General features: G+C 43.8%; 1 protein-coding gene across 3 annotated transcripts in view; it reads right to left on the reverse strand.

The window, feature by feature from the left end:
* Window positions 1–9,981: 9,981 nt before the first annotated feature.
* Cdc42se2 (CDC42 small effector 2) overlaps window positions 9,982–15,428 on the reverse strand; it is a 95,700-nt gene continuing 90,253 nt past the window's right edge. For all 3 annotated transcript variants that reach the window (XM_047556579.1, XM_047556580.1, XM_047556581.1), the window contains 2 exons: window positions 13,250–13,364; window positions 9,982–12,616 (listed from right to left, as the gene is read on the reverse strand). In XM_047556579.1, the coding sequence (XP_047412535.1) occupies window positions 13,266–13,364 (99 nt within the window). In that variant the 3' untranslated portion in view covers window positions 9,982–12,616; window positions 13,250–13,265. The remainder of the gene's footprint in view (window positions 12,617–13,249; window positions 13,365–15,428) is intronic.

Consider the following 15,428-nt stretch of genomic DNA (forward strand, 5'->3'; position numbering starts at 1 on the left):
ACACATGCTGAACACTCTACCAGAAATTGATGCCCGGAAGAGTAAGATCTTGCACTGGAGTCTGGTTGTGGCCAGGCCCAGATACCCAGCTCAGATTTTCCAGCACCTGCCCAGTACCTCGGGTCTATACTTTCCATTCCTTGAGCAGCAGGCATTCAGCACAGACTCCAAAACCTTAGCACACAGAGCCTGTGTTTGCTGGGGGTTCCGAGAACATGATGCCTAATGCCGTATACAGAGCATCCTCGCCATGCCTGGCACACAGCAGGGACTTATGTGGCACATGAATCATGAATGGAAATGAAATCATGAATGTCTGTTTGATGTTTTCAGTTGAAACCGCAGACATGCTCATAGCATTCCATGTGAAAAACACCATGTGCCCAACCCTCTGATGTGGACCTGGGACTTTCCTGGTATACCAGTCCCTAAGAAGTGGGGAAGCCTAGTACAGCCCAGCCAGGAAGTCACCAAGAGGCAAACTCAGTGTGTTCTAGAATTAAACAAACCCTCTGGTACCCATCTCCAGCTTGACTAGCATTTTGGACTCATTGTTGGGCTCCCTTCATTTTCTGTGTGAATTTAATAGAGAGTTCTCTCTCTGGTCCCTCAGAGCCATTTTTTGCAAGCTCTCAGATGTAACAAATAATCAGCAAGCTGACAGGCAGGTCATTCTAGCTCCAGGCTGCTCTTGAGTAAGTTCCTCAAACCCTTGATTTAGTTTTACAAAATCTAGTGAAAGAGAGCTCAGCAGCATGGGCTTCTGGGGAAATGAGTGGTAAGAATGCTGAGGTCATCATGACCTCTGCCCTTCCTAAGAACAAACACGGGAGGACCTCTTCCAGGGTAGGTTCAGTTATTGCTTTACTCATTAGACTTTTATTAATTCCAGGTTGCCAGAAGCACTTTACAGCCCGTCTGATGATGGAAGGAAAAGGGGAGCTCAGTGGAAGCTCCTGCCAGTGGGGTTACTGGGGGTTGGACAGGGACCAGTAAACACCAGTCTTGTGACAGACACGGGCCTGGCATAGGTGATCCCATTCTCACCCACTTCCTGGTGTGAATACCTGAAATTTTATTTCCCCAATTCCGCAGATGGGTAGAGAGGGCAAAAACTTGCTTAAGTCAAACAGCTAGTCACCGGCTAGTTCCGGGCATTCCCGCGGACCGGGATTCAAGGCCTCTGGGCTCTCGGATGCCTCCCTTTGTCCTTTCAGGTGTGTTGACCCCGTTCTTCCCCCACCCAGGTCTTCTGATGGTGGTGGGCTGTGGTTAACAGGGACATCCTGGGGTCCTGCTGGGATCGGTGTTAACCTACCAGCTGGAACTTGAGGGGAGGCATGTTGTCCTCAAAGGGGAACAGTAAAATCCTGTGTCCGTCCCTGACTACCCGTCCTCTGGTCCTCAAACCCAGCCGTTCAGGAACGATGGGGTGACGGGGCCAGGTTCGTCACCCGAGGGGCACTGGCGGGCTCTCGCGCACACGGGCCGGCGCTGACGGCCGCGGTAGCGGGCGGCTTTGCGTACCTACCGCACGACCGCGGCTCCTGGGTGCTGGTCACACGAGGCAACTCACGGCGGGGTCACAGCTTTGTGGCCTCCCGCACAGGACTCCTCTTCCGGTGGCTACGGGTTCAGCACCGAGAGCACCGTGGGCTCGCCCAGCCGGCTGCCACTGGACAACACGCTGCGGGAGACGAAGCGCTGCTTGGCAAAGCCGTGAGGGGCAGAGGTGCTGTCTGGCCTATGGCCACCGGAAGTCCCCAGAAGCATTCCACAGCAAACCCTTCGGCTTCCTGTGCTGCCTCCAGGGAGCTGCTTTTGTCTCTGGGCAACTGCTCCACTGCCCAGGCCCAACTGGGCTTTGGACCCATGGAAGACTCCGTGCTGGACCGACCACCTGCAGCGCGCATGCGCCGGCCGCCGGTAGTCCCAGCAGAGGCCGCGGCGCGTCGAGGAAGGACGTTGCCCAGAGAAGAGAAGCTGGGGAGCTGTTCTCGGGAAAGCCCGCAGGACAGATGCAGAACAGGCGGAGTCCGCCTTGGCAGCTGCTTGCCGGTTCTCTCTGTTGTGAGGAGGGAGGAAAGGCCGCAGGGCAGGGGAGAGGCCGGCACCAAGCCGCTCTGCAGACTTGAGGGTTCTCTCCTGTCTCCCGCTGGCGGGCGGAACGCCTGGTGCTGAGGCCTCCACTCATCGCCACCCCGGACCCGGCGTGACAGTCTACCCTGGAGACGTAGGAGGCCAGAAAGTGTTTTCGGTGTGTGTGGGGTACTAGGGACTGAACTTGGGGCACTGGACCACTGAGCTACATCCCCAGCCCTATTTTGTATTTTATTTAGAGACAGGGTTTCACTGAGTGCTTAGCGCCTCACTATTGCTGAGGCTGGCTTCGAACTTGCGATCCTCCTGCCTCAGCCTCCAGAGCCGCTGGGTTTGTAGGAGTGCGCCACGCACCAGGCTGTAGAAGTTCTTTCTGTATTCTGGATATTAACCCCTCATCAGAAAGATGATTAGGAAATATATTCTCCATTCCATAGGGTTCCTTTCACTCTTGATGATTATCTTTGGTGTGCAGAATTTTAAATTTTTATGTAATTTATTTTACTTTTATTGCTTTATTTCTGGTATCATATCCAAGAACTCATTGTCAATACAGTTTCCCTTATGAAGTTTCACACTTTTTTTTCCTTTTAGAAGTTTTACACTTTTAGGTCATATATCTAGGTCTTTGATCCATTTAAATTTTTTAGAATATTTAGTTGTCAATGGACCTTTATTATTTGTATGTGGTGCTGAGGATCGAACCCAGTGCCTCACACATGCTAGGCAAGTGCTCTACCATGGAGCCACAACCCAGCCCCATTTTAAATTTCTTAAATGGTTTAAGGTAAAGATATGACTTGACTTCATCTTTTTCCTAAAGATATCCAGTTTTCTCAACACAATTTGTTTTTAAAAAATTTTCCTTTCCTCATTGAGCAGTTCTTGGTACCCTTGTCAAAAATCATTGACCAGAGGATGGGGACGTGGTTCAGTGGTAGAGCGCTGGCCTAGAATGCATGAGGCCCTGGAGACAAGCCAGATACAGCACCCCCCAAAAAACTCATTGAACACACTAGGATTGTCTGGGGGCTATCATTGGTCTATATATCTATATTAAAACTATAGTTTTAATTACTTTTGATTTGTAGTAAGTTTTGAAATCAGACATGGGAGACCTCCAACTTTGTTATTCATTCATCAAGATTCTTTTGACTCTTTTGAGATGCCATGTGAATTTTAGAGTAACTTTTTCATTTCGGCAAAAAAAAAAAAGACAACATTATCGGTTTGGGGTCACAGCTCCATGCTGGAGCCTTGGCCTAGCACATGCTCACGTCAGTCGACTCCGCCACAGCAGAACACCCTGGGTACTGTGTTTCCTGGATAGGTTCAATGATAGAGAATGTACTTTTTTTGCGGTGCTGGGATTAGAACCCAGGCCTTGTGCATGCAAGGCAAGCACTCTACCAACTGAGCTATATCCCCAGCCCAGAATGTACTTCTAAAGCCTATGTTCAACAGTACACTCTGCATTTCTAAGCATGTGCAGCAAAACTCTGAATACACGCTGGAGAAGAAACCTGGGGCCTCACACATGCCAGGCAAGTGCTCTACCACTGCACTACAGCCCCAGCCCCTTTTAAATTTCATTTTGAGGACAGTCTCACTAAGTTTCCCAGGCTGGCCTTCAATTTGTGACCCTCCCAGGGCTGGCAGTATAGCTTAGCGGTACAGCACTTGCTTAGCATGCACGAGGCCCTGAGTCAATCACCAGTCCCACAAGAAGAAAAAATGATTCCCTGCCTCAGTTTCCTGAGGAGCTAGGATCACACCACCACACCCAGAGCCTGACACCACTAGTTTTTTTTTTTTTTTTTTTTTTAAGGAGGGAACATTTATTTTGGCTCATGGATTCAGAGGTTCAGTTCATAGTTGACCAACTCCATAGCTCTGGGCCTGAGATGAGGCAGAACATCAGGGTAGAAGAAAGCAGCTCAGTACACAGCAACCAGGAAGAAGGGACAGCTCTGCTCACCAAGGACTAAACATAAACCCAAGTCATGCGCCCAGGGACTACTTCCTCCAGCCACAGTCTACATGCCTACAGTTACTACCCAGTTAACTCGTATCAGAGGATTAATTCAATTAGATTACAACTCTAATATAATCATTTCACCTCTGAAATTCTTGAATTGTCTTGCATGTGAGTTTTTTGGGGACATCTCACAGATATCTAAACCATAACATTCTTGCCCCTAATCCTAAAAGCTCATGCCCATCTCACAATGTAAAATATATATAGTCCATTTCTAGGAGTCCCCATAGTCTTAACAGTTCCATCTTTGCCCAAAATACAAGTCCAAAATCTCATCTAAGAATCAAGGCAAGCTGGGCATGGTGGCTCATGCTTGTAATCCCATCAGTTCAGGAGGCTGAGGCAGGAGGATCCTGAGTTCAAAGCCAGCCTCAGCAACTTAGGAGGCCCTAAGCAACTCAGTGAGACCCTGTCTCAGAATAAAATGCAAAAAAGGGCTGGGGATGTGGCTCAGTGGTCAAGTTCCCCTGAGTTCAGTCCCTGGTACCAAAAAAAGAGAATCAAGGCAAACCCTTGCAGATTTTTTTCTAAAAACATCAAAAGCAAGTTACATATTTCCAACATACAAAGGCACAGTAAACATTTCCATTCCACAAGGAGAAATAGGGAATATATAGAAGGAACAGGACCAAACAAAGCAAGACCAAAATTCAGTGGGCAAAAATATAGTTCCACATTCAGCATCTGGAAGCACAGCATCATGCTGTCCTCCCTGAAAGGTTTGTGTGGCTCTGCCCCATGGCCTTGCTAGTTCCAGCCCAAGTGGCTTCCTGGCTTGATCTGCTTAATTCCTACAGCTTCCTCAGGTCGGCGTGGATACTCTCTTGCACTCCAGCTTCCTCTCCACCCCGCTCCCAGACCCAGCCCATAAGGACCCCAACCCTGGACCACTTCCAGGCCTTCCTTTGAAATCTCAGTGGAGGCCTCTGTCCCCTACTCTGGCATTCCTGCAGAGCCAGCACAACATGTCTGCCACCCTCCTGGGCAGTAGCACATCTCTGTAACCATGGCTGCAGCAGCCTCTGAGTGCCTGGGCAGCTGAGGAACAGGGAAACAACCTCCTGCCCCTGCCCACCCCCTGTAAGCAGGGTGGTCCCATGGTCTCTTCTCAAAGGGATTTTTAGACCCTCAACAAGTGTGATCTCGCCAATTTCTGAGACAACCTCAAGCCACATCATCTTGTGCAAATCACTTGGCATCTCTTCAGTGGCTATAAACTCTTTAACCACCACATCTTTTGAACCAGAGGTCATTCCCTTCCAGTTCCTATGCCCTTTTCTCCCCTAAATTGCTTTTGGTTAGGACTTCCAGTTGTTGGTCAAAGAGAATTTGTGAAAGCAGGCAGTCATGTCTTGTCCCTGATCTCAGAGGAAAAGCTCCCACCCATCATCACCGAGTACCATGCTGGCTGTGCGCCCTTCCGCGCAGCCTTCACTCCATGAGGCGATTTCCTTCTAGTCCTCGTTTAGCGAGTGCTTTCATTGTGAGACGGTGCTGAGTTTTGCCAAAGTTTTTCCGCACCAGTTGAAATGATCACATGGGTTTTTTTGGTCATTTTGTGTGTTTGTATTATGATTATCATGTCTTTTTAAATTATTTGTTCTACTAGTTATACATGATAGTGGAATGTATTTTGACATTATGTACATTTGGAGTATAATTTTTTCAATCTTCTGGTTGTTCATGATGATTTTCATGTTTGTCCAACCATCCTTGCATTCCAAAATTAAATTCCAGTTAATCCCACTTGGCAGTGGTATATAATCGCTGCCCCTGCCTCATACTAGGGATTTAGCCCAGGAGTGCTTTACCACTGAGCTACGCCCTCAGCATTTTTTTGGAATTTTAAGGCTGGTTTCATTAAGTTGCCAAGGGCCTCAGCCTCCCAGGTTGCTGAGATTAGATGTTTGCCACCCCTCCTGCAGTATTCCTGTGTGTCAGTGTATGATCCTTTAACCCATCGCTGAACTCCTCTATCACAGTATTAAAGTGATTTTTCCCCTGTTGCTACCAAGAGACTTGATAAGTAGGAAGGCTCTTGGACTGTTGGCAGTTTGTGGGTCTTTGATGTATCCTACTTGAATTCACTGAGCCTCAAGTATTTACATTTTCATTTCTTTGCTCAAATCTGGGAAGTTTATAGCCATGTGGTTCCCATCTCTTCCCCTTCTGTGCTGTCCCCATAATGTGCGCATTGGTCAGCTTGGTGGGGTCCACGGGCTGCTCACTTTCCTCCCGTTTTTTGCTGCTCTGACTCTAATTTCAAGTGATCTGGCTTCATGTTCACTGGTGAGTCCGTGTGATCATCTGTTGCTGAATTCCTCTAAAGAACTTTTCAATTCAGTCACTGTATTTTTCAGCTCCAGAGTTTGTTTGGTTCTTTATAATTTCTATTTCTCTTAATATTCTTTTGTTAAACAGATCATTTTCCTGATTTCATTCAGCTGCCTGTCCATGTTCTATTTCACCTCCCTGAGCACATTTAAGACCGTTGTCTGAATTCCCTGTCAAGCCTGTCAGAGGTCTGCGTCTCTAGGTTTGACTTCAGGAGAGTAACTCTGTTCCTTTCTTCTTTTCTTTTGTTGTTTTATGCCTTGTGACCTCTGGCTGAGATTCGGGCATTTGCAAACACAGCCACCTCCATCTTCCACCACTGGCTTACAGCAGGGAAGAACTTCACTGATCAGCCGGCTTAGTCAACGCTTAGGGTCCCCTCGAAGCTCTTCTGGTGAGGCACTTGCCCTGGGACTGTGTGCGCGTCCTCTCGTTACTTTCTTGTGCTGTGCTGTTAGGTGTCCTGTTTTCTCTGCCTGGAGCCCTGCAGCCGACCTGCGCTCCAGGCCGTCACCACACCCACCTCATACCCAACGGTGCCAGAGTTCCCACTGTTGAATCAGCAAGACAGAAACCAGTCCCTCAAGTGGCCCCAGACCAGCCCTAGTTACAAGCAAGCCAAGCAAAGAATGGCATGAATTGGAAAATGTCTTTTTATTCACTCCCCAAGTGCCGTTCTCGCTTCCTAAAGATGAGCCTCTTAACGGCCAGTGTGTTGCGACTTTAGGGTTACCTCTTCAATTCTAAATAACGTAGGCATACTTCCATACCTGATTCTTTGAGTTGTCCAAATGATTTAAGCACTGAAGATTTGTTATAGACTCACTTGTCCATCTGCTTTTTTTTGGGGGGGAGTGGGAGGCAGGTACTAACGATTGAACCCAGAGCACTTAACCTGTAAGCTACACCCCCAGCCCTTTTTATTTTTAAAAATATTTCTAGTTGTAGATGGACATGATACCTTTATTTATTTTTATGTGGTGCTGAGGATGGAACCCAGTGCCTCACACATGCTAGGCAAGTGCTCTACCACTGAGCCACAACCCCAGCCCCCTTTTTATTTTGAGACGGTGTCCAAGTTGCTTAGGGTCTCACTAAGTTGCTAAGGCTGACCTCAAACTTGCAATCATCCTGCCTCAGCCTCCCGAGTCACTGGGATTACAGGCATAAGCCACCACACGCAGCTCTGTCCTGTTTTTTAGAAAATATTTTTCACGTGAATTTCTTAGCTTCTCATTTGTTTCTTTAATGACATCCTTAACACATGTATAGTAAGAATTCGTGGGCTGGGGTTGTAGCTCAGGAGTAGAGCGCTTTGCCTAGCATGTGTGAGGCACTGGGTTTGATTCTCAGCACCACATAAAAATAGATAAAAGGTCCATCGACAACTTAAAAAAAAAAAGTCACAAGTTCCGAGCATATACCTTAAGAAGATTAACACATATTCCACTCCATTTCTCTTCCCCCACACCATCTTCTGAAATTTAACTCTTTAAATTTACATTCTATTCTATAATTGTTGTTCATGCTTTCATTAAGAAGGTATCTGAGCTGGGCGCATTGGTACCACACTTGGTGGCACACAGGAGGATCACAAGTTCAAGGTCAACCTCCTCAACTTAGGGAGACACTGTCTCAAAAAATAAGAAGGGTTGGGGATGTAGCTCAATGGTAGAGTGCCCTTGAGTTAAATCCCCAATATGGGGGCCAGGGTGGGCGAGATCCCGAGTTTTCTTTAGATTACTTGTTCTATTTGCTCCTGGTTCTTGTGGAGAATACCTGAAGTGTATTCAGGAAGAGTGTGTGGAAAGCAAAGTGTCAGACTCTGGCGGTCTGACTGCTTTATTTTGCCATCTCACTTCATTGAGAACGGCTGAAGGCAGAAGTCTAGTTCAAATAATTTTCTCTCAGAAATTTTGGGGGCATATATTCTAGGGTATAGCACTGCTATTGAGAAATGTAATCTTCAGAAGATGTGGAAATAACCAGAGCAACAATGTTATTTCCCAGAGTTGGAAATAAAAGTCTTCAGAAGAAAAGATCCATTTAGGGCAGTGAAGGAGAAAGTATAGATGTAAAAGCAAGTTGTTGTGTTTTTTTGTTTTGTTTTGTTTTGTTTTTCGTGGTGCTGGGGATTGAACCCAGGGCCCTGTGCTTGTAAGGCAAGCACTTTACCAACTGAGCTATCTCCCCAGCCCCTAAAAACAAGTTTTAAAACATTTCAAAACACAAATAATCCAGAGATCAGGAACAGCAACTGAAGTTGCTGACACTGCCTGAGCCCCCCACACCCAGCTCCCTGCCTTATTTCTACATTTTATCCATCTCTGGTGAATAACTTCCATTCTACCTATGAATTTTTTTTACAGAAGTCTTATAACTTTTGCTTAATATTTATTTTAGTCGTAGATGGACACAATACCTTTATGTATTTATTTTTATGTGTTGCTGAGGATCGAACCCAGTGCCTCGCATGTGCTAGGCGAGCACTTGATCACTGAGCCACAACCCCAGCCACCATTTCCTAACTTTTTTTTCTAATTAGGTTCTGTGCCCAGGAAGAACTTCATTTTCTCAAACTTTAAAAAATACTCTTTCCTGATACTTTCCTTACTGAAGTCTCTTTTTTCAGAATGTGAGTGGTAGTTCTCACAATACAGGTGACCTGAGTGGTCTGTCCTTGGTGTCCAGTCGTGGAAGTACCTCCAGCCTGTGCACCCAGCCGCGTGCAGCCCTGAGTGGTCCTAAAGCGGGGCTCAGCTGTGGCATGACACTGCAGGTGCTGCCCTGTGCCTCGCAGGACATTCAGCCACCTCACTAGTTTCCACCACCAGATTCACTGTCTCACTTTCCTCAAGCTGTGGCAACCAAAAAAGGATCTCCTGACATTGCCAAGTGTTCCCTGGGGAGCCGTCACCCCCATGGGAACCCTGTCTCAGGCTATTTTAGGAAGGAGCTCTAACTTCCCAAACATTCTGGGATGACAGTGCTCTACAACTCAGTGATGGCAGCTGATAGCCCGCGATGCTACTAAGTGCTTAAAAGGTGGCAGCATGAGGAATAAGATTCCTGATTTCATTTTATTAGTTAAACCCTACAAAAAAACTTATTTTTAATACCTTTGTTAAAAATCAGATGTGGCTACTGGCAATGAAACCCTGGGGGTCCTCAGTCCCACTCCTCAGGAGCACGCAGGGTGGCCACCGTGCCCACGCTATTTCTGCTTTTTACCCATCTCTGGTGAACAACTTTCATTCTATCTTACATAAAAACATTTTTTAAATTTTAAAAATCACAGATGAAGTCTTCAGTTTCATTCTGAGTAGGCACAGGTTAATTACAGTAAATTTTAGTTAAAAATTACAATTACAGGTATTTATAAATCTTTTAAAGCAAAAAGAGATCAACTGTTTTTGCATAAGGTTATATCACTGAAAACATAAGAACACTTGAAAGGTGCTCTAAGTGACTTGTTAAACAATTCCTGGAATGAAATGGAAAACCCAAAACAGGATTGAAAGAAAACATTTATTGAATCAAAATCAATACTTTCTTTTTAATATCTACAAGCCAACACTGAACTCACTTTATTCAAGAATGAACACAATGTACAAAAAAAGTATGCTTATATTATAAAAATATGTCAATTTTATCTTCTGGGTGCTGAGCAGAAGTTATCTTAAACAAAATCAAGGCAAACTTATTCTCTATGATGAAACTGCTATGATTCAATAACGAGCGAAGGCCCACGCGCTCACAAAGTGTTTCCGAGGCCCGCTGCGACACTGCCCCGGAAACGCTGCCCCCAGCTCCCTGCAGCCAGCATTCCCACTCTGCTTCTTGGCACCGCTTTATGCCTACGTTGTGGGAAGTACCTCTTCTACAGAATGCAGATCACTGCTAACAAGATGCATGTGATTAAATCTTTGTTTGGTTTCCCTTAATAGCTGTTAGCATGTATTTCAGCAAACTATTAACAGCATAATGAATCTGGAGTACAAAGATCCTATTTAACTAACTTCAATTTAAAAATGAGACGTGTTGCTAAGGAGAACAGATGACTCCCGAGGCTTCAAATCCCACTGAGGAAGGTGGGAAAATTGCCTCACTCCAAACTCTCAAATATTCTAAGCCTCCTAAAATATTTATGTCCAAGGTTAATATCTTTGTAACTTTGTTTCTTGATTTTACTGGCACCTTCCCAGGCACCTTGGCGTGTGCTCTTGTGTACAGTGTAATTACTGTGCCTGTGAGGTTAGTGGCAGCTGTAGGACAGTTGAGGCTGAAGAGCCCAGCCTTTGGCTTACCATGGAGATAGACTCCAAGGCTCACTGGTCCTGGAGCAAGAAAAGAGCAATAGGAGAGAATAAAATCCAATCACGAGTTGGGTAAAACGGACAGGGGCTCCTGTATCATTCCAGGAAGTTATCTGGCGATACAAAAGCTAATTTTAAAGCTAAAATGCATCCAGGCTGATAATGCCAAAAAAATACAGGAACCTGACCCTGGCTGAGGAGAATGACAATGGGACCCAGGCAAGTTCCAGATGCGATCTTCACTAATGGAACCTGGACAGATGCCGCGCTTGGGACCAACACCTGAGAAGGCTCAAAATCGCAAAACACAAGGATCAAGTACTCTGGGGTCCCTCTCTACTGGGTAAATTAAATTCAGAAGAATTAGGGGAGACATACTTTCATGTTTTGCCTACATAAACCTAACATGTCTTTAGTTACCTCTTTCACAAAAACCTGGGACCAAGGTGAGGGAAAAGAGGTAAGTGGAGACAGAAGAGAAAATGGTTTAACTGTTCCTCTGTGCAGTAGCTTATTTCCTTACAGCTAAGTTTTTCATTAAGCCCCTTCTGCTGCATGAAAGGTTAATCCGACCAAGGTAGTTCAGCCTAAATTGGACATAGGACTCAAACATTTTAATAACACAAACCACTGCCACTGCTCTAATTTGGAAGAGGAACATTTACAGAAATATTTGAAATACACAATTTATAAAAGATAAACACATTTTGGAACCTGAGCAAAGGCTTCTTACCAATACCATAAAAAGCCACCATGTAGGCTGCCTGCATCAGCAGGGACTCCACCAGGTCAGTGTGCTGCTCTTGGCAACACCCAAGGCCCCCGAAATACACAGAACACAGAAAGTCTGACGTCTCTGGCAGTCTGCGATTAATAGCACAGGCCAGAAGTTCAACACACTGCTAGCGGAAACAACTGGATGCCAAAATATTAAACATGACATAAAAACCAGTAAAAAGGAAACAAGTGCACAAAGAATGAACAGCTAGTGGGGCGACAGCTCCTCAGACTGGATGAGAGCTCGATCGCAGCCTCCAGACAGACCCACGCCTCTTCCCGGCCGCAGGGCCTTGCTCTCAAAATAAATATACCGAACATTCACAATAGAAAGAATGCCTTATGAATGCAAGTTTTTCTCTTATTGCAATCCTAATCAAATAGGCCAAAAAGCCATACTTTTAAAATAAGCTACAAAGTTATCTTTTCTTCTGTGAAACTGATGTGACTCGGTGCCACAGCCAAACTCCGTCTAATAGCAGCAGTACAATCAGCCCATGGCAGCAAATAAATGCTTATTTCTGGCATCCCGTGGGCTCCCATCAAAGCAACTCCATAAAGCATGCAGATACCTATTCTGCTGAAATTTCAAAGAAATAAAAATGATCATTGTGCTCGTGTGTCTCACATCTTCCAAAATATACACAAATGGTGACAAGTTAGCAGTAGCAGATCTTGTTTACTAGTAAATCATAAGGCAGAGGGGGCTGGAGATGGAAAGAAAATGTCTACAATGGAAAAAAATTACAAAACAGTGCTAGCATTCACAATTAAAAAAAAAAAATCATGCTAAGATCAGATCCATTTGATTAAACATTGAAATTCAGCTACAATCCAAAGAACTCTGTCCATGAGTCCAAAGGCATGCACGCCAGCGGAGAAAAGGCAGGACCCGCTTGACAGTATCTTCTTCGGAGCAGAACAGCAACATCTCACTGGAGTAATCACAGAGGGTGATAAGATGCCATCATACTTCTTTTTGTAATTAAAATAAATGCAATCACAAGACAAAAAAATTATAGTAGACAGAAAATATGGAATTCACAATGACCTATAAAACCAAAAGAAAAATTCAAATTACTTTTATACTTTCAAGGTTCACCCTTCCTAGCCATAGTCTTTTTAATCGGAAAAGCTTATGAAAGGGGCTGGGGTTGTGGCTAAGCGGTAGACCTCCTGCCTAGCATGTGTGATGCACTGAGTTTGATCCTCAGCACCACATAGAGATCAATACAAAAAATAAAGGTATTACGTCCATCTACAACTAAAAGATTAAAAAAAAAAAAAAAAGGCTTATGAAAGATTTACAAATAATAAATTGTTAAATATAAGATTGCTGCACTACTCATGAGATTATCATGATACCTACAGTATCAATATTTGAAATGATAGTTTCACTCTTGTGTAAAGGACACAAGCAGCAGCCACCAGAATCTCAGGCAAAAGCTTCCTCCCCAATGTTTTAAAGCATTTAAATTCTTCATAAGAAAAACACCCAAAACTTTATAAAAAATACAGTAACTGCCTATGCCCATCCCTTTAAACTTTGAGCTGAAGAAATTATTTTTGCTTTTCTAAGTTTGCAGTTAAAGAAAAATAATAAGAGGAAAAGACACATATTTTTAACCCTAAGGCTTAAAGTAAGGCTGCTGTCACCACACTGCCCCCAGCTATGAATACTCACCGGGGAAGACCCAGGGCTATCCAGCCTTGGTGTCCACAAGCTGCATCTGCACGTTAGCAGACATACCACCTCCGTACCCTCCCTTGGACTGCATCTGGTTCTGAATGGAGCTAACCTACAAGACAAAATAAGATAGAAGTAAGGAACCAGGTCCAGTGCAACTATGAAACCATTATTTTCCCAAAATTTTAGCTGGGCTGCTTTTATCAGAAGGGCACTTTTATAGAAAAAACTAGTTTCTTATGGACTTAAAATTCTTTTCTGATTATAAGGACAAATGGTAAGGTTTAAAATTGAGAGACTTTTTTGTGATAACTTCTTCCCCTTTACTTTCTCTGCTTCCCAGTTATTTAAAGAAGTCAGTCTGGTAATGCACAAGGCACTTGGTAACATTTAAAAAGTAGTATCTTAACTTGCAGACTCCTCATATACATGACCACTTCTTAAAACAGACTCTGAGGCATGAATGAAACTACACCAGCCAGAGACAAATCTTAAAAGCATATGTGGTAAAAATGGATAGTCTTAATACTGATAGAGAATCTAAGAATTCAGAGACAAGTTTTGTTTATTAAGCTTGTAACTGTACGAACTATTTATCCTCTTAGAATATCAAGCTTCGTATCTATATAGTGGTTAAGATCACAATCTCTCCTAACCACATTACAGGGCTATTTTCTGATAGATTGCAAAATATACAAATGCTTGAATATCTTACTTTGTTGAATCTCTCTCTCTCTCACACACACATACGCACATACACAGTCCTTTGTAAACTGTGAGGCACTTTTATTTATTTTTTTGGTGGTACCAGGGATAAATGAAACCCAGGGGCATTTTACCACAAGCTACATCCTCCATCCCTGCCCCCATTTTTTTCTGTTACCCAGGCTGGCCTTGAACTTAACGTCCTCCTGTCTCAGTCTACCAAGATTACAAGCATGTGCACTACCACACCTGGCTAGTTTACCAACATGTTCATTCGTATAACTCAGGAATATTTTGGAAGCAGAGAATTAGAAAATCAGGCCAGGCTCTGAAAGAAGAAACATAGCAGTAAGGTTTTGAAGGCGACGGCCATACAAGGGTCAGAACATGGAGTCTGGTCAAGCATCATGGAATCAGCTCAAAGGGCTGTTCCCACTGCCAAGATCTGGGGGAGGGGATGGAACAGGGCCACTGTCCTTCATTAACCTACTTACCAAGTGCTTCTTGAGCACTTGCTGTAACATGAAGCATGATGTGTAAAGTGTTCCTGAGTTTATTATGTTTAAAAAAGTAGTAAGACTTGCCTAAACTGTTTTTGGAATAAGAGATTTAGATGTGTTAACAGAATAGTAATATATAAAAGGCACAGTTTGTTTAGATCCAGAGGGTTAAAATGATAAACTCTCTTAAATGGATACATTTTACTAATCTGGACATTTTTACTTATTTGGAATATTTTATTCTAATGACATCACACAGAAAGGTATTACTGCAGTATCTGTTTTCACATTAATCAAACGACAACTTTAGGTAAGAGTATAAAAAACGACCAATGGTCCTATTTTTTATATTTTGTGTTGTATGTTTTCTGTGTTATGCGTTGTGTAATTTTATTTATTTTACTATATGTTTTAAATTATTTTTTGGTACCAGAGATTGAACCTGGGGTTCTCTGCCACTGAACCACAGCCCCAGTCCTTTTAAAAAATGTTTTATCTTAAGAACTATCACTGATACTATCAAGAAACTGATTGACTGACTTATCTTCCTGACCACAAGAACTCAATGTTCCAAGGAGGTGGAATCACTCTGCAGATGACAAACTCACAGGTGAAATGACTAAAAATAAGCCTTTGGAAGAAAAATTTGGTTCTAAAGAGATGAAATACTTCATAAAAAGTCCTAGAGAAAAAGTATAGAAAGAAGGGTGGACATGTCAACATAAGATTATGTGCATATATGGAAATATCACAGTGAAACCTATTAATTTGTCAGTTAATATATGTTAAGAAAAAAAAAAAAAGAGAGAGAGAGAGAGAGAAAGAAATCCCAGAGAATCTGACCCTACAGATCAGAACCTGTGCAATAGCTGATGTCCACCCTGATCCTGCATCTAGCATCTAAGCTAAGAAGATGGACATCTAGCCCCGGAGTATAATCCTAAAATTCCACTGAAGTTTATGTCAAACAG

Source organism: Sciurus carolinensis, chromosome 6, assembly GCF_902686445.1.
Source record: "Sciurus carolinensis chromosome 6, mSciCar1.2, whole genome shotgun sequence".
Lineage (NCBI taxonomy): Eukaryota > Metazoa > Chordata > Mammalia > Rodentia > Sciuridae > Sciurus > Sciurus carolinensis.